Source organism: Oncorhynchus nerka, linkage group LG23 (genome assembly GCF_034236695.1).
Source record: "Oncorhynchus nerka isolate Pitt River linkage group LG23, Oner_Uvic_2.0, whole genome shotgun sequence".
Lineage (NCBI taxonomy): Eukaryota > Metazoa > Chordata > Actinopteri > Salmoniformes > Salmonidae > Oncorhynchus > Oncorhynchus nerka.
Genome location: NC_088418.1, coordinates 58,968,945 through 58,991,675, shown reverse-complemented (window position 1 = coordinate 58,991,675; position 22,731 = coordinate 58,968,945). Strand labels below are relative to the sequence as shown.

General features: G+C 43.2%; 2 protein-coding genes across 2 annotated transcripts; both read right to left on the bottom strand.

Moving 5' to 3' along the window:
- Window positions 1–3,979: 3,979 nt before the first annotated feature.
- LOC115133690 (angiopoietin-4-like) lies at window positions 3,980–5,807 on the bottom strand. Its single transcript, XM_029667177.2, has 6 exons — window positions 5,673–5,807; window positions 5,551–5,578; window positions 5,332–5,423; window positions 5,021–5,138; window positions 4,623–4,811; window positions 3,980–4,385 (listed from the first exon to the last, which is right to left on the bottom strand). Exons 1-6 carry the CDS (start codon window positions 5,736–5,738, stop codon window positions 4,069–4,071), a joined length of 810 nt encoding a protein of 269 aa, XP_029523037.1. The 5' UTR covers window positions 5,739–5,807; the 3' UTR covers window positions 3,980–4,068.
- Window positions 5,808–16,542: 10,735 nt separating this feature from the next.
- LOC115133689 (angiopoietin-4-like) lies at window positions 16,543–19,435 on the bottom strand. Its single transcript, XM_029667176.2, has 7 exons — window positions 19,272–19,435; window positions 18,581–18,659; window positions 18,476–18,503; window positions 18,295–18,386; window positions 17,967–18,084; window positions 17,583–17,771; window positions 16,543–17,353 (listed from the first exon to the last, which is right to left on the bottom strand). The coding sequence occupies exons 1-7, from the start codon at window positions 19,301–19,303 to the stop codon at window positions 17,055–17,057; spliced, it is 837 nt and encodes a 278-aa protein (XP_029523036.2). The 5' UTR covers window positions 19,304–19,435; the 3' UTR covers window positions 16,543–17,054.
- Between the last annotated feature and the right edge of the window lie 3,296 nt (window positions 19,436–22,731).

Sequence of the window (22,731 nt, the reverse complement as noted above, 5' to 3'; positions counted from 1 at the left end):
GGACTATGGTGGTCTGCTTGGAAAATGTTGGTATTACAGACTCAGTCAGGGGCAGGTTGAAAATGTTGGTGAAGACACTTGCCAGTTGATCAGCGCATGCTCGGAGTACACGTTCTGGTAATCCGTCTGGCCCTGCGGCCTTGTGAATGTGGACCTGTTTAAAGGTCTTACCATAATCCTTATCATAATAACAATAGCAATACATGTTACAATACCTCCTGTGTGTGTGAATATCTCTTCAGGACACTGTGTAAAGAAATCACAGGAATAGTTAGACTCCTACAGGTGACAAACTGGGCTGCAACATTGGAAACAGCACTCAACTGATTGACAATGGCTAATTTCTTGCAATTGTTCTGCTTTATCTGAAATGTTACATGATGTTCAAATAGTTGTGGTTGGTGCAACAGGGTACATTGCCTTGTTAACCATCATTTATCAAATGTATATCCTTAATTATTTTGTCTACCCTTTATTTAACCAGGATCAGTTTCATATCTTTTTTCAAGTCAGCCCAGTGCTTATAGTAGCATCACGTGACAAAGCTAAAGATCAGTATTCAATCAAAGTTAGAAAACAGGCTTATAGGGTAGGATAGAAACAAACCTATTAACTGTGGAATGAGAAACCATGCGTGATTTAATATTCAATAAGTACAACTATTATTTCATCATAAACACAGACCATTGAAAGCATTATTCCTACCATGTTAACACTTATTGGCTAAGTGTGTGCTAACAAATTCATGCAATATCAACATTCTAGATAATAAATTATGTCAAACTCTGTGATGAAACTGTTCACAAGTTAGATATGTAGAATTGTTGCAGTGTAAAAAATAAAATGTCAACAGAGTATTTTGTATTCACTGAAAACATTGCTTTGACCATTGTGGATTTATAGGGTGTGTGTTTGTAAAATAGTGGTTAGAGCGTTGGACTAGTAACCGGAAGGTTGTAAGTTCAAACCCCCGAGCTGACAAGGTACAAATCTGTCGTTCTGCCCCTGAACAGGCAGTTAACCCCCTGTTCCTAGGCTGTCATTGAAAATATGAATTTGTTCTTAATTTGTTCTTAGTTAAATAAAGGTAAAATATAAATAAATAAATAAAACAGTGGATTTGGGATGATTCTGGCTGAGAGTTGGGGCACTTGGATGAGAGTCAGACTTGGCTGACATCATGTGGCCCTAGTCAGTATTACTTATGGCTAGTATGCGGGGATTGAGTTCGGGCCGATTCCGATATGAGTTACCTGGCCCAAATATATTACTTGGGGCTCGGGCAGATTCTGGCCCAAATGTATATATTACTTGGACTCGGGCCGATTGGGGCTACTCTCTGGCAGATGATTACATAACATTTCATTATTCATTTTCCATATTTTTTTCCCATGGTTTCTGTCATCAAAAAATACAATTAACATTGAAATTCAATTATTTAAGAGTCCTGTGTAATATTTTATTATTTTGATACTTTGTGCAAGGCAATTGATAAGAATTAAAAACTTTGTGGATGGAGCCTCCCGAGCGGCGCAGCGGTCTAAGACCCTGCATCACAGTGCAAACATGCTGGTTCGAGACCTGTGCCGGCCGCGACTGGGAGACCCATGAGGCGATGCACAATTGGCCCAGCGTCATTCGAGTTAGGGGAGGGTTTGGCTGGCCGGGATGTCCTTGTCCCATTGCGCTATAATGACTCCTGTGGCGGGCCCGGTGCATCACACACTGACACGATCACCAGGTGTATGGTGTTTCCTCCGACACAAAATGTTTTTTTTGTGGATGGTTATAATTTGTATGTATAAAATGTTTAATAGTAATCTTTAAAATGACTAAATCGGTAAATTTTGTATATATTTACGTACATTTGCATTAGGCCACTTCTGGGGGGATTCTGGTGAGATGCCGGCAAAGTCGGCTGAATTCCGGTAGATGGAATGGGCCGATTCTGGGCAGTCATTCATTTTGATTCTGGGCTGAGTCCGACACCCGATTCCGGGCCGATTCAATCAGTTCCGGCCCCCCAGAAGAGGGACGCTTCTGGGCCGATTCCTTATTGATAGCTGGGTAGCTACTTTCAGACACAAATGAGAGAACACCTCACTGTGACCATTTTACTCGCCCTAGCAGAGCTGGTTAGGCTGTTTTCATGTTATCTAGAGTGCTGGTAACTGTGCTGATGGCAACAATTTAATAAAAGAATGTTGCAGACATTTACTGACAGGTCATATTCAGTGGGTGTTGAGAGTGCTCTGAAATCGGAGTAGATAGCCTCAGTGAATTTACAAACGCACCCATAGACTTTGACTAGCTTATGGGTGTGTCTGTAAATTTACTCTGGCTACCTACTCCGATTTCAGAGCACTCTTGTCTGAGTGTGCCAGAGCGCAGAATAACTGAGGAATTTATGAATGCTCAACACCCCTTTAAGTATGTCAGTATACGTTAGCAAAAAAAACAATATTATTAAATTGTGGCCAGCAGTACAGTTACAGTCTCCAACGCTCTAGAGGACATGAAAACAGCCTAAGCAGCTCTGCTAGGGCAAGTAAAATGGTCACAGTGAGGTGTTCTCTCATTTGTGTCTGGAAGTAGCTAGCAAGATAGCCAACTTCAGCCAATTAGCTTGGATGCTTGAGGTCAGAACACTCAGATCAACTCTACTCCTCGGCCAGAGCATCCAGTGTGTGCTCTGAACTCTCCAAGAGTTAAATGTGAAACGCACAATCTGACAACACTCTAAATTCATGAACGCCCAGAAGACACCCCAAAGCCCCCTTTCCATTGGCGCTTTGAAGTCAACCCAGGTTGTGCTGGCCTTGGTTTGGCTAGCTCAAATTGCGCTTCCACTGCTGGAAATGAGAAATTATGTCATGTTGCTAGTTAGCCAATATGTAACTGCAGCTGGCTTCGCTATTGTTGCTAGCTAGCAAGATTTTGAAGAATTTAATTCATCCTCACTATGCTGTAACTAACGTTACCCCATACTCCTGCCAGTGCCAGACAGACTCAGAGCCATGTACTGTATTTAGCTTGCTGACATTAGCTAGATAGCTAAACAGTTAGTGTTGTCGTGAGCATAACAGGCTAGCTAGCTTAATTCCTACCTTGCTTGCCATGGCATTAGCTAGCTGCCTAACCAAGCAAACCAGAAAGTTTTGATATGATGTAGCTAGCTAGCTTTCAATACGCCTGGCCAACTAAAATTCCTGCTGGCTCTCATTAGCTAGCTAGTGCCAGTGGAAACAGGGTAAAAATATGTCACAGGTTGGTTCTGATTTATGCAATATGACTAAATATATAAGAAAGAGAAGGGGTTAAAATAAAAATGTAAAACATTTACAAATACTGTATATTGTTTTTAATGCTTCCTCTATTCATGCCCACTACTGCGCCACACTGCCAGGTGGTTCTCAGACCGGTGGTCATAAAGGAAAAGAGACATTGGCCTAGGTAACCATTTCAGATGTGTTGAGACAGGGCCTTTCACACTATAACCTCGGTGTGAAAGGCCATGTCTCAGCACATCTGAAATGGTTTTCGTTTTGTGTTTTAAATTCATTTTTATTTCTATAACATATTTTTTATGTTTATTTGAAATTCAGTTTAGTTTCAGTTTAGTTTTCAGACCTGATTTAGTAGTTTTTATTTAGTATGAGTTTTATAAAAACATTGCTATTGCGTTTTTATTAAGTTTATTTTCAGTTGAAGTTTTAGTGTTAGGGACATAAATTAGTGGATTTTTCTCTGTTAGCCAGTGATAGTGTTGCACAAGCTAGGCCTGTCTAAAACATCGCAATCTCCTTGCAGAATTTACCCGCCAGATTCAGAAACTTTAAAACCCCATTAGAAAAAGGCTTGGAAATTCCATTTAGATTTTTGCCCAAAAGTATAAATAAAAAAAATATTAATACAACTGAACATAATTCATTTTTATTTTATTTGGTTTTGGAGTCAAAGATAATAGTTTCAGCATAGTTTTAGTTTTTCAAATGGGCTTGTTCATTATTTTATTTCAGTTTACAAAATCGTTTTTGCATGATTAGTTTAGGTTTCAGTTTTAGTTTGCTATAATAACTTTTCCCACACAGACTTGATCATCATGCGGCTGGCTCGGGTTGAGTACGGGACACGTCCTTTCCAGGTCGCCCAGTGGAGGCCAGAGTTCCAGCCGATGTGTTCGCCGGCGGGGTGCCAGTCACCGTTCAGGCTGGCAGAGCCACAGCGACTGTACCACCACCCTCCTCCATCCAAGGAGCTGCAGTTGTCCACAGCGATGTCGCCAAATAAGATGCAGGGTGAGCAGCCGTCATTGTCCTTGTCGGTTGTGCTGAAGCCAAAGCCGTTCTGGTCAATGCCGGCGTATTTCCCACGGATGGCATCACCTACGGAGAGACAGGGAGGGAGGAAGAGAGAGTACATCAGTTCTACTTCAAATTCACTCTTAATTGTATTGACTTCAAAAGCATACACCATATTAGAATATCAACACAGCATACATATCATATGACATAAAAGAGAGGCGGAGAGTTTCCATTGCTGCCACCAAATGTGAAATAATTGTTATACTGAAGTAAATAATATGACCCCTGTCACCTTGTGCTGTTGAAATGAACTGTTACCTGCGTTGCCCTTGTAGGCTCCAACGTTCAGCTTGTAGCTCTCCTTCTCCGAGCCCAGATGGAAGTCACGGTACTCAGAGAAGGCAGTGCCCCCTTCAAAGTCCCACAGGTTGACCCGCATAGTCGAACTCCGCCCCTTGCCCCCCTTGGTTAGAGCAAACACCTTACTCAGACCCAGCCAGTGGTCCTCTAGGAAACAACAGGGAAGAGAACTGAATTGAGAAGTGAAAAACATACTTAAAGTAAATGCACTGCATTATGGGGAACCTTCTATGATAATTTGACTTAGAAGTAAACATGAGCATTATCGACAAAAATGTATTTCAATTAGTCTAACAATGGCTCAGCAAACTACACAGTTCTCTGTGTATGTGGTGTTTAGAGGGACCCTTCCTTACTCTGTAAATTCCCAAAGCCTTGTTCGTATTCAGCCCACGTCTTGTTGAAAAGAACCTCTGCCCCAGTGCGCATTTGAAAGACTGTCCAGCCTCCGTCCGCCAGCATCTCACAATACACCTGTTTACAATGTAAATATACTTTTGAATCAACAAATTGTTTTGTTGGAACCCTGTGGAATTCCAGTAACTCTGGCAAGCCTGGCGACACCTTCAACATTCCATAGCTAAGCTTTACTTCCCCTGTGTGGCTGTGTAACCAAATGACAACTGTAGATATAGTACCTGGCCTATATATTTAGATGTTTCCATACCTTAAAGGGGGATGTGACTCCTGCAGGCTGAATGACATACACCCCACTGGTGGCTCGAGGGGAGAGAGTTTTGATCTGTGTGCAATCTGTCCCTGAAATTAGCAAACACACATGCACATACACAATGACATATTGAAAAGGCCAGGGGTCAGAGGTTAAGAATGGTTGTCTCTTGTGTTTACAATGTAAGTTAAACAAAGAAAAAAAACTAACACTTACCTTGAACAACTAAAGGTGTTTTCTGTTCCTGTACAAAACCAGCAGATAAGTAATGGTTACTCCCATGTTTAAAGGAATGACATGTTTCTCTGTTTTTCAGTGCTGACTGACTGTATATTTACCTGAGTCTGGTCAGTGAGGCAGATGAGACAGACCACCAGTCCACAAAAAAATATCCTATTCCACATTTTGTCACAATTTTCTGAGAGAGAGATAAAGCGATTAACATTGTCAGCTTTTTTTCTTTTTATGGGTGGCATTGATATTACATTTGCAATTCTTTAACATTTGAATCCCACCAAAATTATTTTATTTTTTAAACTGAAAAGGAAATGTCTAACTGATCTAAAATCTGAGCAAACTAGTGGCAAATATCACAACATTATCACAGAGAACATGAAACCTCACCATTCCCTCTCCATTCACAACACAGTGGTCACCATACATGTACAGTTGAAATTCAGTTTGACCAAATAAGGGAAAATGGAACAGTTATAGTATACGCTTTTTGTTATGCTGCCATCATTAGACATTTCACACAGGATAAATATTATGTAAGTTATTAATGTCACAATTTTGAAACATGCATGCGTGTGATTTGTGAAGAGAAAACCTACCTTGTCCCGTGTATTCCTTTACGGTCTATGGTCTACTCCCAGTCAGTTTAAAGGTTATTCAGAGAGGGTTTCCTGTAAGCCTATTTATTTAGGCCAAGAGGGTGGATCTGTAGGTAACCATCCGTACAGCCCTCGTTCCGCCCCTCTTGATCTCCTGGAAAGATCTGTATCATGTATTGCGCACATGTTTACCTTTACTTTACACACAAATTGTTGTGGTCACCCTCCCTTCACATTTCTCACTGTCATTCGTGAATTATAATTCTTCAAGTTTAACCAGTGAAATGTCCATGCAGCATCTGCATGCCAACCATTTGATCTCAATCAGATTCATGGGAATACGCATTTAGATCTTTTTAGTTATGTACAGCGTGCAAATGTAGAGAAGATGGTGTTAAGAAACTGTAGAATACTAGTGTTTTGTTTCAATCAAAGCACATATTTTTCCTAGTGGCACGTGTTGTTGAGTTGTTGCTGTATGAGACAAAAATTTGACCAATCATCCTAAAATGTAAAAGAATGTATGTGTTTTTTGTCTTACAGTAACGTTATACTATGCCTTATTTGGTTATGTTATGTAATATACTATCATTATGTGATCTTGCAGACACTGATTCAGTATGATAGATAGATAGTTAATGTTGTTGCAAAAAACACTCCACCACCATGTGCTTGTGCTAATGTTATTGTGGGCTCTGTGAGCCCTGTTGCTATGCTACTCACAGCTACCCCCCGCCCCCCCGCCCCCACAGAAAACACTCTTAACAATCCAATATTGGACTTTAGAGGAAATTACAAAACGCCAGGAATACATCCGGCACAGTCCAATGAACAAGGACTAAAATAAAGTTTGTGTTTATCTCTCAAATGTCTTTAGATGTCTCCTTTTCACCCCAAATACAATTGCAGTGTTTCAAATGGTATTATTGTTGCATCAGGGTTGGGTGGATTTCTTGAAAAATTTAATCAGTTACTGATTACAGATTACAAGAAAAATAATTAGTAGCATAATCCATTGGATTACGCAAAATGAGTAACGTTCTTTTGATAATCGGATTACTTTTGGACACTCCTCAGTTTATGCTCAAGACCGATCAGTTCCTTCTCTAACACTGTTCTGTGGATGCTCTTCCCTCAGATTTATCCTCAGTGTCCAACACCAATGTTCTAGAATGGGATGGATCCTCTGTGACTCTGCTTTGCAAAAACTCTTACATGTGTAATGCTTGCTGGAGCAGAAAGATGTCATTGGTTTTAATGCATTGAACCCATAGTGGAGGTATCAGGACTCAAAAAATGTTTTGTCCTGACACACCCTGCCAAACACAGGCTCAGAGGTGACCAGATGGGTAACCCTACAAAGCAGGTTTGAGGTGTTAGCGAGGTAACTCAGCAACTCGGAATAACTGGTCTTACAAAAGTGGCTCACCTTTTAGCCAGGTCAATTTCTATTGCAACAAATCCTTCAGAAGTAGCCTGCTCTGGGGCAGGCTAACTCACGGCTAACTCCTCTTAAATATATCACATTGCACATTTAGTAATGAAAGAACTAAATTTCAGTCTTGGAGGTTTCCTGACTTATTCTGCATTTGGTTAATGATTTTTGTCCACCATGAGACACTGTAGCCTATTTCACTTCCTCAAAATCCCCAGAATGAATCTAAGATAACTCAATAAATCTGTAATTATTTTTTGCATTATAACTAAGGTGTTTGGGACAGTTTTTCTCAAGTAAAAAAATGTGCAATGTGTTGTTTTATGTAAACAGAGTCGTAGATGCTGGGCAGTCTCACTGTCTATGCTATTGAGTAGAGAGCAATCACCACAACTGTTCACCCCATGTTAGTGGGCAAATGGACATTTTTAAATTGAAACCCAACGTTAATTTACCTGTTATGACGCCCTGATGTTCCAAACTCCGACTTGATCAAAATTAGAAGTCAATTTTGACTGCCACACAGGCCGCTTTTAAAGGGATTTGTTGCTTTTTAAAGGGAGTCACACTTTAAGGTTAGGGCTATGGTTAAGGGAGAAGTGCATGCGTGTAGCCAGCTAACATCATCATGATATCGCCTTCATGTGTAATCAGGGAATTTATATTCGCTGTGAAGGTGACAGCTGCTTACGCTTTACTTCAGTATCCTTTCCCATGCTGTTTTGAATGGGCTTCAAGATTAGATAATCAAATGCATTAAAAACACTGTCATTTAAGATATTGTATCGAACAGCAGGGCAGGGATGTGAACAGGGATTGACACTAAGAGTTGCCCTATTGTCTGCGGGAAGTGTACTTAGCAGTCGTACTAGTTGAGCCTACTCTGAGGTTGCCCCATTGGGCAGGTGATTTAAAAAAAACAACCAAACTGCAAATAATTCCAGCCAAAAGCTGAACTTTCTCATTCCTCCCCATTTTTTAGTCAAGCAAGTTAAGCCTGCTCTGCGAAACATTTTTTACTGACAACTAAAATAGAAAAGAATTCCACAACTGATCTTTCTGGTTCATCCCCTATGTGTAGGTGAAAGACTTGCAATACTGTATATAACATTTCTGCATGTAAATAGCTCATTTATATTTTCGGGCAAGTGATCATAATCTTTGAGCAACCCAAAAAGATTCCTGACTTGTCCGACGGCCAACGTCCTTTCAAAACTTCACATCAATCTCTGCAAACACCTTACACATCACGCCAATAGGGTTAACCCACATGGTGGGAATTATAACTCATATAGTGAGGATTGCTACAATATGCACTGAGCATCAAAACATTTGGAACACATGCTTTTTCCTTGACCAAGACCGACCACGTGAATCCAGTTGAAAGCTATGATGCCTTTTTGATGGCACCTGTTAAATCCACTATAATCAGTGTAGATGAAGGGGAGGAGACAGGTTTTGAAGGGGAGGAGACAGGTTAAATAAGGATCTTTAAGCCTTGAGACATGGATTGTGCACAGTGTGTGTGCCATTCAGAGGGTGAAAATATTTAAGGACCTTTGAACGTGGTATGGTAGTACGTGCGAGTATCAACAATGGTCCACCACTCAAAGGACATCCAGCCAACTTCACACAACTGTGAGAAGCTTTGGAGTCAACATGGGCCAGAATCCCTGTGGAATGCTTTCGACACTTTGTAGAGTCCATGCCCTGACGAATGGAGTCTGTTCTGAGGGCAAAAGGGGGTGCAACTCAATATTAGAAAGGTGTTCTCAATATTTTGTACACTCAGTATATATAGGTTTTTATCAATCACTTTGGCACATTTTTCAAATATTAGTGGTATATTTACAAAACTTGAATTTCACTTTTAATGCCCAGGATTTTATGTTCAGAATCTTTGAAGAGCACTCTCTGGTGTTGAACACATCTTCCACCACATAGTCATTAACACAAAATAATTGTTTATGTTTACGTGAAATACCATAGCTTAGTCACAAGATGCAGACCTCCTTATTGTTCCTAGAATTTCTAAGTAAACAGCTGGAGTCAGGGCTTTCTCCTATAGAGCTCCTCTTTTATGGAATGGTCTGCCGATCTATGTGAGACGCAGACTCTGTCTCAAACTTTAAGGCTTTACTGATGACTTAAAGGTTACTGAAGACTTACTGAATACTCATCTCTTCAGCAAGTCCTATTATTGAGCATAGTCTGGCCGAGAGGTGCAAAGGTGAACGGCAATAAGGCACTGGAATGATGAACCAGCCTTGCTGTCTCTGCCTGGCTGGCTCTCCACTGGGATTCTCTGCCCCTGACCATTTTACGGGCGATAACTCACTGGCTCCTCTGCTCATTTGGTGGGGGAGATATTTTGTGAGCTATACTTGGCCATGCCTCAGGGTAATACGTTAGTGGTCTGTTGATATCCCTTGTTGGGTCTGTGCTTTGGTAAATGGGTGGGATTATATCCAGCCTGATTGGCCCTGTTCAAGGGTAACTTTGGACGGGCCACAGTGTCCCCCAACCCACTCTGTTTCAGTCTCCAGTATCTATGCTACCCTATGTGGTGGTGGGCTCGAGTCAGTCTGTCCTATCTGTTGTACAGTGTGGTGTTAGGCATACTCCCTCTAATTCTCCTCTCTCTCTTTATGTCCCCCCTCCCCATCCCGGAGAACCTGAGCCCCAGGACCATGCCTCAGGACTACCTGGTCTGATGACTCCTGTTTGTCCCTGTCCCTGGTCCACCTAGTAGTGCTGCCAATCTAGTTCTAGTGTCTCTACCTTCGGTTATGGAACCCTGACCTGTTTTTCCAAATGTGTTACCTTGTCCCGGACCTGCTGTTTCAACCCTGTCTTTCGCTCTCTCACTCTCACTTTCTCTCTTGGACCTGCTGTCTGGACCTCTGAATGCTCGGCTATGAAAAGCCAACTGACATTTACTCCTGTGGTGTTGAACTGTTTTACCTTCTAACCATTCCACGTTGCGTTGTGGTTGGGTGGTTCAAGGGTGGTTCAAGCCCTGAATTCTGATTGGTATATCAGACTGTATACCAAGGGTATGACAAAACATTTATTTTTACTGCTCTAATTACTTTGGTAACCAGTATTTAATAGCAATAAGGCACCTCTGGGTTTGTGGTATATGACCAATATACCGCGGCTAGGGGCTGTATCCTGGCACTCCGCCTTGCGTTGTGCATAAGAACAGCCCTTAGCCGTGGGATATTGGCCATATACCACAAACCCCTGAGGTGCCTTATTGCTATTAAAACTGGTTACCAACGTAATTAGAGCATTAAACCGGGCCATCAACCGGGCCTTATTGCTTAATTATACCAAACCACCTTACGCTGTCACGTCTACTCCTGCTCCTCCCCTCCGGTGTGTGACATCACCGGAACACTAACCACCGGTCCTGGGAATCATCATTATGCAAACCTGGCACTCGTCATTATGCGCAACTGGTAGTCAGCATTATGATTCACACCTGGAATTCATTGTAGGTCCCTTCCCTTTGTTCACTCCTCAAGTTGGTATTATTCCTGTTTTCATGCATCTCACCACTGTTACACCGTCTTGGTTCATATTTGTTGTTTATTAAATGTTTCACCTGCACCTTGACTCATAGTGTCATTGTTACAGATTACCAACTCAAACCATGGAAGCAGCAGGAAATTCAAATCTCTCTCAGACGGTCAATGAACAGGGTTCTCTTTAATATCAACACCATAACCAGCTGGCATAACTGGGATCGGCTTTGGAGGAGGTTCTTCACAGTGTGCAACGTCTCAAACACACCCGGGAGGTGTTGCCTTCATCCAGCGGAGGATACTCTACAACCAGTCGACCCAGTGAGCCAGTACATCAGCCCATTCATCAACCCGCTCAAGTCAGCGATCCCTCCCGGATAAATATGACGTTACACCATCCAAATGCCGCCGAGCTGACTGGGCGGGCGTTGGAATGGTTTACGGATGTCTGGGAGAGAGGAGAGGAGGAGCTGGATTCATGAGATGTTCGTGGCTCTGTTTAAATTTATTTTTGATAATTCTCAGGAGGGCAGAGAGGAAAGTGAACGGCTACCGCATTTACGGAAGGGGAACCAGACAGCTGCTGAGTACGCGCTCACCTTTCAGACTATAGCAGCATCCAGTGGGTGGAATGAGCCAGCACTTCGCATGCTATTTAGAAGAGGTTTGTGTGAAGAGGTCCAGACGGAACTGGCCTGTTGAGACAACAAACTCACCTTGGACGCACTCATTGCGATGGCCATCCGTCTGAATAACCTACTTCGGGAGCGCCAGTAATCTCATCATTTCTCTCTCTCTCCCTAAGTGAATACTCTGCATCAGAGCCAGAACCCGTGGAGGTAGGGTTCACTCGTCTCCCCGCGGCAGAGCGCCGCAGACGGATACAGCTGGGGCGCTGTCTATACTGTGGACAAGGAGGGCATGAGCTCCAGAGGTGTCCGGCATGTCCAAATCCAGGATCCACAAGAGCAGAGGGACGGTCACGTGAGACTCCAGCGCCTAGGGCAGGAGTGAGTATTCCATCTTCATCACTGTCTGCTAGGCCCTTTTTGGTGTCCATTACGCTGTCTAACTGTCCCTCATGTTCTGTGTCAACAGCGTTAGTGGATTCCGGAGCCACTGGGAACTTTATTGACCAGACCCTTGTCTCCTCTCTTAACATCAACTCATACCCGCTCTCCTCTCCTTTCCCGATTCAAGTCCTGGATAGTCGGCCTCTTGGGTCCGGAATTGTCACTCACATAACTCAACCACTCACCCTCACTGTGTAGTCCACTCATCAGGAAAACATCCCCTTCTTCATCACCAGTTCACAAGATCATCCTCGGCCTCCCTTGGCTTCAACGCCATAACCCTATCATTTCATGGTCGAGGTTGAGAATCACAGACTGGTCACCTGAATGCCGGAGGACCTGCTTCCCTGTCCCCTGTGGTTCCACGTCGGGTTGAGAGTCCTGTGGTTGCCCTTCAGCCCAACATCCCGGAGGTATACCTGGATCTCCAAGACCCACGTCACTCGTCTCCCTCCTCATCGCCCCTGGGACTGCGCCATCGATCTGCTTGCTGGTGCAATACCTCCACACAGACGAATCTACCCTCTGTCTATGGCTGAGACCCAGGCCATAAATTATTACATCCAAGAGGCGCTCCAACAAGGTTGCATCCTCACGTCCACTTCCCCTGTGTCTGCTGGTTTCTTCTTTGTGGACAAGAAGGATGGAGGGTTACAAACATGCCTTGACTACAGAGGACCCAATGAACTTACTACAAAGTATCAGTACCCTCTGGTGCCGGCAGCAATCGAACAGCTCTTCGGGGCCCGGTTCTTCACCAAACTGGACCTGCGGGGTGCTTATAATCTCATCCGCATCCGGGAGGGGGATGAGTGGAAGACAGCGTTCAGCAGGATGTCTGGCCACTACGAGTACTTGGGGATGCCATTTGGCTTAGCCAATACTCCGTCAGTGTTCCAGGCATTCATGAATGAGGTGTTCAGGGACATGCTCAGATGCCAGATGGTCGTGTATACATCCTGGTCTACTCGGCTCCCCTGGAGGATCACATCATTCACGTTCACGTTCGAGCAGTCCTCTTGGCTAACCACCTGTTCGTCAAGGCTGAGAAGTGTCAATTCCATCAGAAGGCTGTATCCTTCCTTGTGTACCAAATCAGCCTGCAGGGAGTAAGGATGGATGACAAGAAGGTAGATGCGGTCAGGTCACGGCCAGTCCCAACCACCATAAAGGGGTTACAACGTTTTTGGGGTTTGCCAACTTCTACCGCCGCTTCATCAGGAACTTCAGCTCTGTCGCCTCTGCACTCACCTCTCTCCTCAAGGGTGGGCCTCGTACATTGGTGTGGAGCCCAGCAGCCGACGAGGCCTTTTGTCTCCTCAAGGGATATTTCACTTCCGCCTCATTGCTCAAACACCCAGATCCCACGATATACTTTGTGGTTGAGGTAGACACGTCAGAGGTGGGCGTGGGGGCAGTTTTGTCTCAACGACAGGGTAACCCATTGAAATTGTATCCATGTGCATTCTTCTCTAAGAAACTTTCCCCCACAGAGAGGAAATACAATGTCGGCAATTGTGAGCTCCTGGCGGGGAAGTTGGCATTAGAGGAGTGGAGACACTGGCTGGAGGGGGCCAAGGAACCTTTTGTCCTTTTGTCTTTTGACTTCACGCTGACCTATCACCCAGGTTCCAAGAACATCAAGGCTGATGCCCTGTCCTTTATCTACGATTCGGGAGAGGGTTCTGTCCAGAGTGCACCTATAATCACATCCTCTCGAGTCGTAGGTCCAGTGGCCTGGGACACAGAGAGGGAGCCCACAACCCTGAACTGTCCTCCTGAGTGCATCTACGTTCCCACAGGGATAAGGGATCGACTGCTGACCTAGGCAGTTTCAGCACCATTCTGGTGGTAGTGGATAGATTTTCTAAGTCATGTTGTTTAATCCCTCTTCCTGGTATCCCCACTGCTCTCCAGGTCACTGAGGCACTCTTCCAGCAGGTCTTCCGTCATTATGGCCTTCCGGAGGACATCGTCTCCGACTGTGGCCCCCAATTTACATCACGAGTATGGAGGGCCTTCATGGAGAAGCTCAGGGTCAAGGTCAGCCTCACTTCCCGGGTAACGGCCTCAGTCCAACGGGCAAGTGGAGAGGATGAACCAGTAGCTGGGGAGGTTCCTGAGGAGTCACTGTCAGGACCGACAGGGTGAGTGGGCACGATTTGTTCGATGGGCAGAGTTTGCCCAGAACTTGCTGCGTCACTCCTCCACTGGGGTTTTCAGCCGTCCCTGGCCTCCTTGGACTCCTGGCCAGACCGAAGCACCTGCATTTGATGAGTGGTTCCAGCGCACAGAAGTGTGGAGAGACACTCAAGTGAGACTCCAGCGCGCCTTCCATTGTAAAAAATAACAGGCAGACCGCGTCTGGCTCTCTACCAGGTACCTCCCACTCTGCCTGCCCTGCAAGAAGCTGAGCCCCTGGTTTGTCGGGCCGTTCAAGGTTCTCTGGAGGGTCAACGAGGTGACATATAGGTTACAACAGCCCAGTCACTACCGTATCTCACCCTCGTTTCATGTCTCCCTTCTCATGCCGGTGGTCCCTGGTTCCCTAGCTGATGCTGTCCCTCACGACAGCCCAACACCCACCCCCCGGACATCAAGGGCAGTCCGGCATATGCTGTCAGATCTCTGCTGGACTCCCGGCACAGTGGGGGTCAGCTTCAGTATCTGGTGGACTGGGTGGGGTATGGCCCGGAGGAGCTGTGCTGGGTTCCGATGGAGGACACTTTGGATCCCAACATCATCCGTGATTTCCAACCTCACTGTACTGTCACGTCTACTCCTGCTCCTCCCCTGCGACGTCGCCGGAACACTAACCACCGGTCTTGGCACTAATCATTACACACCTGGACCTCATTACCTCCCTTTTATATGGCCCATCCCGTTGTTCATTCCTCAGTTGGTATTGTTCCTGTTTTCATGTATCTCGCCACTGTTACGCTGTCTTGTTTCATGTCTGTTATTTTATTAAACGTTTCACCTGCACCTGCTTCTCGACTCACAGCGTCATCGTTACACAGACCTTATTGCCTAATATGGAAGTAGTGATGTAACAGAGGCTAAAATGGAGGATCTTCACAAACATAAGGAATAGCCAGTGCAGGCATTAAAGACACAAATCAACCTTATAAAGCCATAATTAAAATCCAATACCTTTGAATATCAACAGGAATATTAGTTTTAGGGAGGAACTTTGGATCGTTGCTATAGATTTGCTATGGCTCTTTGACAAGTGATGTACTGTAGCCTAATCAATAAAGTGAAAGAATACCTCTCAGACTTGTGACAACACTTATACAAATGAGTAAATGGCCATCAGATAATTTCCTGTGACCACATCTTTGTACAGCATTTGTCATCCATGTTGTTTTTATTTTAATTTAAATTTTTAAATTTGATTATTATTTATTTTTTATTATTATTTTTTACCCCTTTTTCTCCCCAATTCCGTGGTATCCAATTGTTTAGTAGCTACTATCTTGTCTCATCGCTACAACTCCCGTACGGGCTCGGGAGAGACGAAGACTGAAAGTCATGCGACCTCCGATACACAACCCAACCAAGCCGCACTGCTTCTTAACACAGCGCACATCCAACCCGGAAGGCAGACGCACCAATGTGTCGGAGGAATCACCGTGCACCTGGCAATCTTGGCTAGCGCGCACTGCGCCCGGCTAGGCCAATTGTGCGTCGCCCCACGGACCTCCCGGTCGCGGACGGTTACGACAGAGCCTGGGCACGAATCCAGAGTCTCTGGTGGATCCATGTTGTTTTTAGATACAGGCAGAGATCACCAAGAGTTGGTACAGCATTGGTGCTTTCAACGCCAGAGTTGTGTGTTCGATTCCCACAGAGAACCAGTATGGAGAAATAATACGTAACAACATGTATACGCTCACTAAACCTACAGCCAGAGTTTGTCCTTTATTTAAAGGGGGAGATCAAGCTGATCCTAACTGTTATAGGCCTGTTATAGGCCTATCTATTTTGCCCTATTAATCAAAAGTGTTGGAAAAACTTGTCAATAATCAACTGACTGACTTTCTTGATATCTATAGTATTCTCTCTGGTATGCAATCTGCTTTCTGCTCAGGTTATGGATGTGTCACTGCAACCTTAAAGGTCCTCAATGATGTCACCATTATTATTTTTTTGTTAAAGATCCATAATCAATCAAAGCCAGAAACCAGGCTTCTAGGCTAGGAGAACAACAAACCTATTTACTGTCTGATGAGAAACCATGAGTGATTTAATATGCAATAAGTACAACTTCTATTTCTCTATAAACAAATGAATGGTTTCTGAACATTATTGAATATGTTCATACTAAACAGATGTTCAAAAATGTATTTTATTTAAAAATGCATGCAATATCAACATTCTAGAATTTAAATTATGTCAAACTATGTGATGAAACTGTTCAGAAGTTAAATGTAGAATTGTTGCAGTGTAACAAATAAAACTTCCACAAGGTATTTTCTCTTCACTGAAAACATAACTCATGGTAGAATTGAGTTTAAAAAAGTGTAGAAAATTTATATTTTCTATCTGTCACTTCCATATAGGCTCTGATTTATGCATCATGATATAAAACAACAAAGCGAATGGGATAAACAAAAAAACAAACAAATACAGTGTGTTGATTGCACAACAGACCCAAATAAACAGACCAAGCTAAGCACTATGGCACGATATGCAGGCATCACTCCATGGAACACATAGCTGTGTGTGTTCCAGTTATTTCAATGGTTTCCTCTACTCATGCCCACTAATGTGGCTCAGACCGGTGGTCATAAAGCAAAGGAGACATAGGCCTAGGAAACCATTTCAGATGTATTGAGACGTGGCCTCACACAGACTTGATCATCATGCGGCTCGCTCGGGCCGAGTATGGGGCAGGTCCTTTCCAGGTCTCCCAGTGGAGGCCGGAGGCCCAGCCGATGTGTTCGCCGGCGGGGTGCCAGTCTCCGTTCAGGCTGGCAGAGCCACAGCGACTGTACCACCACCCTCCTCCCTCCGAGAAGCTGCACTTGTCCACGGCGATGTCACCAAAGATGCAGGGTGAGCAGCCGTCATTGTCCTTGTCGGTTGTGCTGAAGCCAAAGCCGTTCTGGTCAATGCCGGCGTATTTCCCACGGATGGCATCACCTACGTAGAGACAGGGAGTGATGCAGAGAGAATACATCAGTTCTACTTCACTCTTGATTGTATTGACTTCCAAAGCATACACCATTTAAGAATATCAGCATACATACATATCATATGACATATGTGTGATGTGTAGAAGTCCCATTGCTGCCACCAAATGTGAAATAACTATAACACTGAAGTAAATAATATGACCACTGTCCCACTGTGCTGTTGAAATCACAGTTACCTGCGCTGCCCCTGTAGGCTCCAACGTTCAGCTTGTAGCTCTCCTCCTCCGATCCCAGACGGAAGTCACTGTACTCAGCGAAGGCAGTGCCCCCTTCAAAGTCCCACAGGTTGACCCGCATAGTCGAACTCCGCCCCCTACCCCCCTTGGTTAGAGCAAACACCTTACTCAGACCCAGCCAGTGGTCCTCTAGGAAACAACAGGGTAGAGAACTGAATTGAGAAGTGAAAAACAGTTTAGGGAACCCTCTATAAGTTGCCTTAGAGGTAATATATCATAGACAAAAATTCATTTAAATTTGGCCAACATTTGCTCAGCAAATTACAGAGTTTACAGTATTAGTTGCTGGTGAAATGTGAGGTGCTCAGAGGGACCCTTCATTACTCCGTAGATTCCCAAAGCCTTGTTTGTACACTGCCCACTTCCTGTTGAAAAGAACCTCTGCCCCGGTGCGCCTTTGAAAGACTGTCCAGCCTCCGTCTGCCAGCATCTCACAATACACCTGTATACAACATCAATGTACTTTTGAATCAACAAATTGTTTTTTTTGTGAACAAAAACGGTCCAAGAATGGAACTGTGTAGAACTTCAGTAACCCTGGCAAGCCTGGCGACACCTTCAACATTTCAGTTTTACTGCCCCCGTGTGGCTGTGCAACCAAATGACAACTGTAGATATAGTACCTGGCCTATATATTTAGATGTTTCCATACCTTAAAGGGGGACGTGACTCCTGCAGGCTGAATGACATACACTCCACTGGTGGCTCGAGGGGAGAGAGTTTTGATCTGTGTGCAATCTGTCCCTGAAACAAGCAAACACACATGTACATACCGTAAATGAACTCTTGTCTTTCCAATGTAAGTGATTTAAAAAAAAATAGCTAACACTTACCTTGAACAACTAAAGGTGTTTTCTGGCCCTGTACAAAACCAGCAGATAAGTAATGGTTACTCCCATGTTTCTCTGTTTTTCAGTGCTGACTGACTGTATATTTACCTGAGTCTGGTCAGTGAGGCAGATGAGACAGACCACCAGTCCACAAAAAAATATCCTATTCCACATTTTATCCACTTTTCTGAGAGAGAGAGGGAGAGATGAAAATGTCATTTTAGTTACTTTTTCTTCTGTTGTTTCCTTATTATCCCTGTGTGACCCAACATTGTAAAAATGCAATGTTTCCTAAATTGCATCCTGTACAGGTCCTAAACAGAAAAGTCATGTCAAACATAGTGAATATCCTTAGACCCAGATCTATCTCTTAGTAGTATTCGGTGTGTGTTAGTATGATTATTGTGGCATCAGTAACCTGTCCACATCTGAAACCACACTGGTCCCCTACACAAGCACACATTTGTTGTAGGCCATTCATGCAGTTAAATGACTTTTTCTGTCTCCTCTAATTATGTACAAAACCAAAAATTGAGAAACAGACACTCTGAGTCAGAGCTACTGTACTTTTGTTACAAAACTCAAACATTTGGAGAGAACTCCATTAACAAAACAGTAAACACCATACATGTACCCAAATAAGGGAAAAGGACAAATTATAGATCATTTTTTGTTATGCTGCCATCATTAGACATTTCACACAGGATAAATATTATGCATAATACATCACATAATATAATATTATAATCGCAAATGTGAAATTGTCATCGTGTGATTCACATATGTAGAGAAAACCTACCTCCTCTCGTGTATTCCTTTATGGTGTATCATCTACAACCAGTCAGTTTAAAGTTCATTCAGAGAGGATTTCTTGTAAGCCTATTTATTTATTGACTCAAGCACCGCCTTCTGCACACACCCTGACTCCACGTTTCCAGTTTCGTGTTGTCAGATGCCTCAAAGTATCACAGACAGTGCTCACAGACAGGAAGATTTCACTTAAGGACCAATGGAAGGTTCTAAAATGTGAAAACTCCTCCCAACCGGGGCACCGGGCCATGCAAAATGAACTTGCCCATAGTGTTGTTGCGGAAAAACACTCCCCCACACCGTGCTTGTGCTAATGTTATTGTGGGCGATCCCTGTTACTCAATGCCCCAGCTCCAAAGCAAAACACTCTTGACATTCCAATACTGGACTTTACAGGAAATTACAAACAGCCAGGAATACACACAGCACAGTCCAATGGACAATGAATCAAGTAAAAGTACGGACACTTTTGTTACCAACTCCATATGTGTTTATCTCTCAAATGCCTTTAGATATATCCTATTCAAAAACAATTGCAGTGTTTCAAAAGGAATTATTTATGTTATCTAACTACTAGCGCCACCCTCTGGTCCAGGTAAGAACAACCATTGGATAGGAGAACTACAGGATTAAAATGAATAAAACCAGGAAACACCTGTAGTACTGTCCCTGATTTATGTAACAAGGCTATGGCCATAGCTCTAGGTTCACTCTACCACAGTACATGTATTAGTTAGACTCTCTTGTGGGTTGGTTGTAGCAATCAGGACAGTCAAATCAAGCACTCTTATGATAACACTCCAAGTGAGGATAATAAAATGTGGCACATCGGCTGCGTACTGAGCACTGTTCTGTATGTACTATCAATATGAAACAAACAGCAATATCTACATTCTGAAAAGAAATGTGAATCAAATCCAGAAGAATTTAAAGATACAGCTGAATATAAAGTAATGATAGGTTTATTTAAATGTTTGCTGTTTTCACAGAGTAAGTTATCAATAAGCAATTCAAAACCTGCTGTACATACATATTTGCATAAATATTTTTTAAATACACATCGAAGTTCAGAAAAAAAATATTTTAAAGCATTTTTTTCCCACTTTCAACACATCACATAATATAAATTAACATAACATTGTGTGAAACCTTGCCTCTTGTATAAATATTTATTATTAAGATATACACTATTTTATTTATTGATTCAAGAGATTGTGTGTAGATACGTTCTAAGATGAAGACCATTTGCGGGTGTTAGTAAGATGATCAATGATTATGTTTCTGAATGTATGAGTTTATGTGATTATATCTCTTCATTCATGCATACACTACATGGTGTGTGTGAAATAATCTAAATACATGCAAAAGTCAAGTGTGTGTGTGTGTGTGTGTGTGTGTGTGTGTGTGTGTGTGTGTGTGTGTGTGTGTGTGTGTGTGTGTGTGTGTGTGTGTGTGCGCGTGCGTGCGTGCGTGCGTGTGTGTGAATAGACACACAGTCAGGGTGCTCCTGGTCTCTCCAACACAGACAGGTCACTGACTGATTACCTGAGTCTTCATTCACCATCAGTTTATTCTACTGATTGACATCCAGGAGCATTCTGAAGTATACAAACTACCTCCCTTGACATTAACCCAACTGACTCAGAACAAAGAGGACGGTTACATCATTGAAAAGTGGAATGGACCTAGAACAGTGCCCTGAGGAACACCATCTACATCTTTCTCCGCTGTCAGTTGAGTTTTGGGGTCAGGGAGGAACTATGATGATCAGGTGACACAGATCACTCTTGCTCATACAGGAGGCTTGCTGTCATATGGGACACAATTTTGGTTTCCATCTGTCCTCCCCTCGTCCTTCCTTCCCTCTTTGTCTTTCTCCATCCCTTTCTGGTCCCTCTCTCCAAATGTTTTAGGCCCACCAGGTAGTTCTGACTCAGGTTGGGCAGAGTAGGGGTTGACTAGAACATTTAGAACTCTGCAGACCTGAGAGAATGAACAAGAGTTGATTTAACACAATGAGCAATCATATACAGGGTTGGGTACTAACGGATTACATGTAACAGGGATAACTTAATTAGGCTACAAAAATAAAGCAACTAATCAACCCAGGTTACAAAAAATAAAAAATAATAATGGGATTACAGTTAGTCTTAAAATCAGCTGATTACATTTTGGATTACTTCAACTAATATCAAGATATGAGCTGCATGTGTTTGACTCAAGCACACTGAAGTAGCAGGTTTTTACATTTTAAGCAGATGCTCTTATCCTGAGTGACTTACATAATAGCATAATAGAGTCAAGTGCCTTGCTCAAGGGCACATGAGATTTTCAGTTGGCTCGTGGATTTGAACCATCGACCTTCCGGTTTCTAGCACAACGTTCTTAACTGCTAGGCTACCTGCCGTTAAACAACCCGGAAGTCACCATTCAGTGGAAATGGAAGCTTTTCCCAGCTGTTCGAATCTATTTTAAATCTCCAAAACGGCCAAGTTCTCTCCTTTTTTAAAACTAAAAACATCAGACCTCCACTTCCTGAAAACTGAATCATCCCAAAATTTCATCAGGATCGTTGGGTCAAAATGATTTTTGGGGTTAGTTAACACAGCCTCATTCTGTTCATTTCCCAAGTACTGGGATGACACACATGACAAATAAGCTGCTTACTCAGCTAAACCTCTAGTTTCAGTAGAAATGAGTACACTAAAATCTACCTGTCTGCTTTTCAGATAGATCTACGTGTTTTGCAAATTTAGAATAGTCCACGTTCAAAGTATTTGCACAATTGATCATCCAACTCATGAAATAATCGGATTACTCCTGGATCTGTTATATCTGTCTTTTGACGTCTTTATCATAGTAGACTGTTATGGGTCAGACATTCATGGTTGGGTCAGACTTTCAAATGAACATTTCCTCTTTTACTGGCCACGATCTGCTTGGTGGCTGGGTGGAGTAGGCCCATTGCACAACCAAAGAATGAGTGTTGGGAATGCTTTCCTTGGAACTTGACAGTGAAGCTGACCATTTAGCAGTGATGTCATTTCATCAAGAAGAGGCATAAGGCAGCTGAGCCAGCACTTGCTTAAAAGACATCTGCAGCATAAACTGAGGATGCTGGCTAACCAAAGAAGTATTCCAAAAGTAATCAGATTATGTTACTCATTTCGAGTAATCCAATGGATTACATTACTAATGATTCATTGTTACGTAATTTGTAACCAGTTACTGATTACATTTTTCAAGTCATCAGCCCAACCATGGATATGCAGTACAGTGAGCTCCAAAAGTGTTGGGACAGTGACACATTTGTTTATTTTTGGATCTGTACTCCAGTACTTTGGATTTTGCTATGAGATTAAAGTGCAGACTGTCAGCTTTAATTTGAGGGTATTCTCATCCATATTGGGTGATCGTTTAGAAATTCCAGCACTTTTGTACATGGTCCC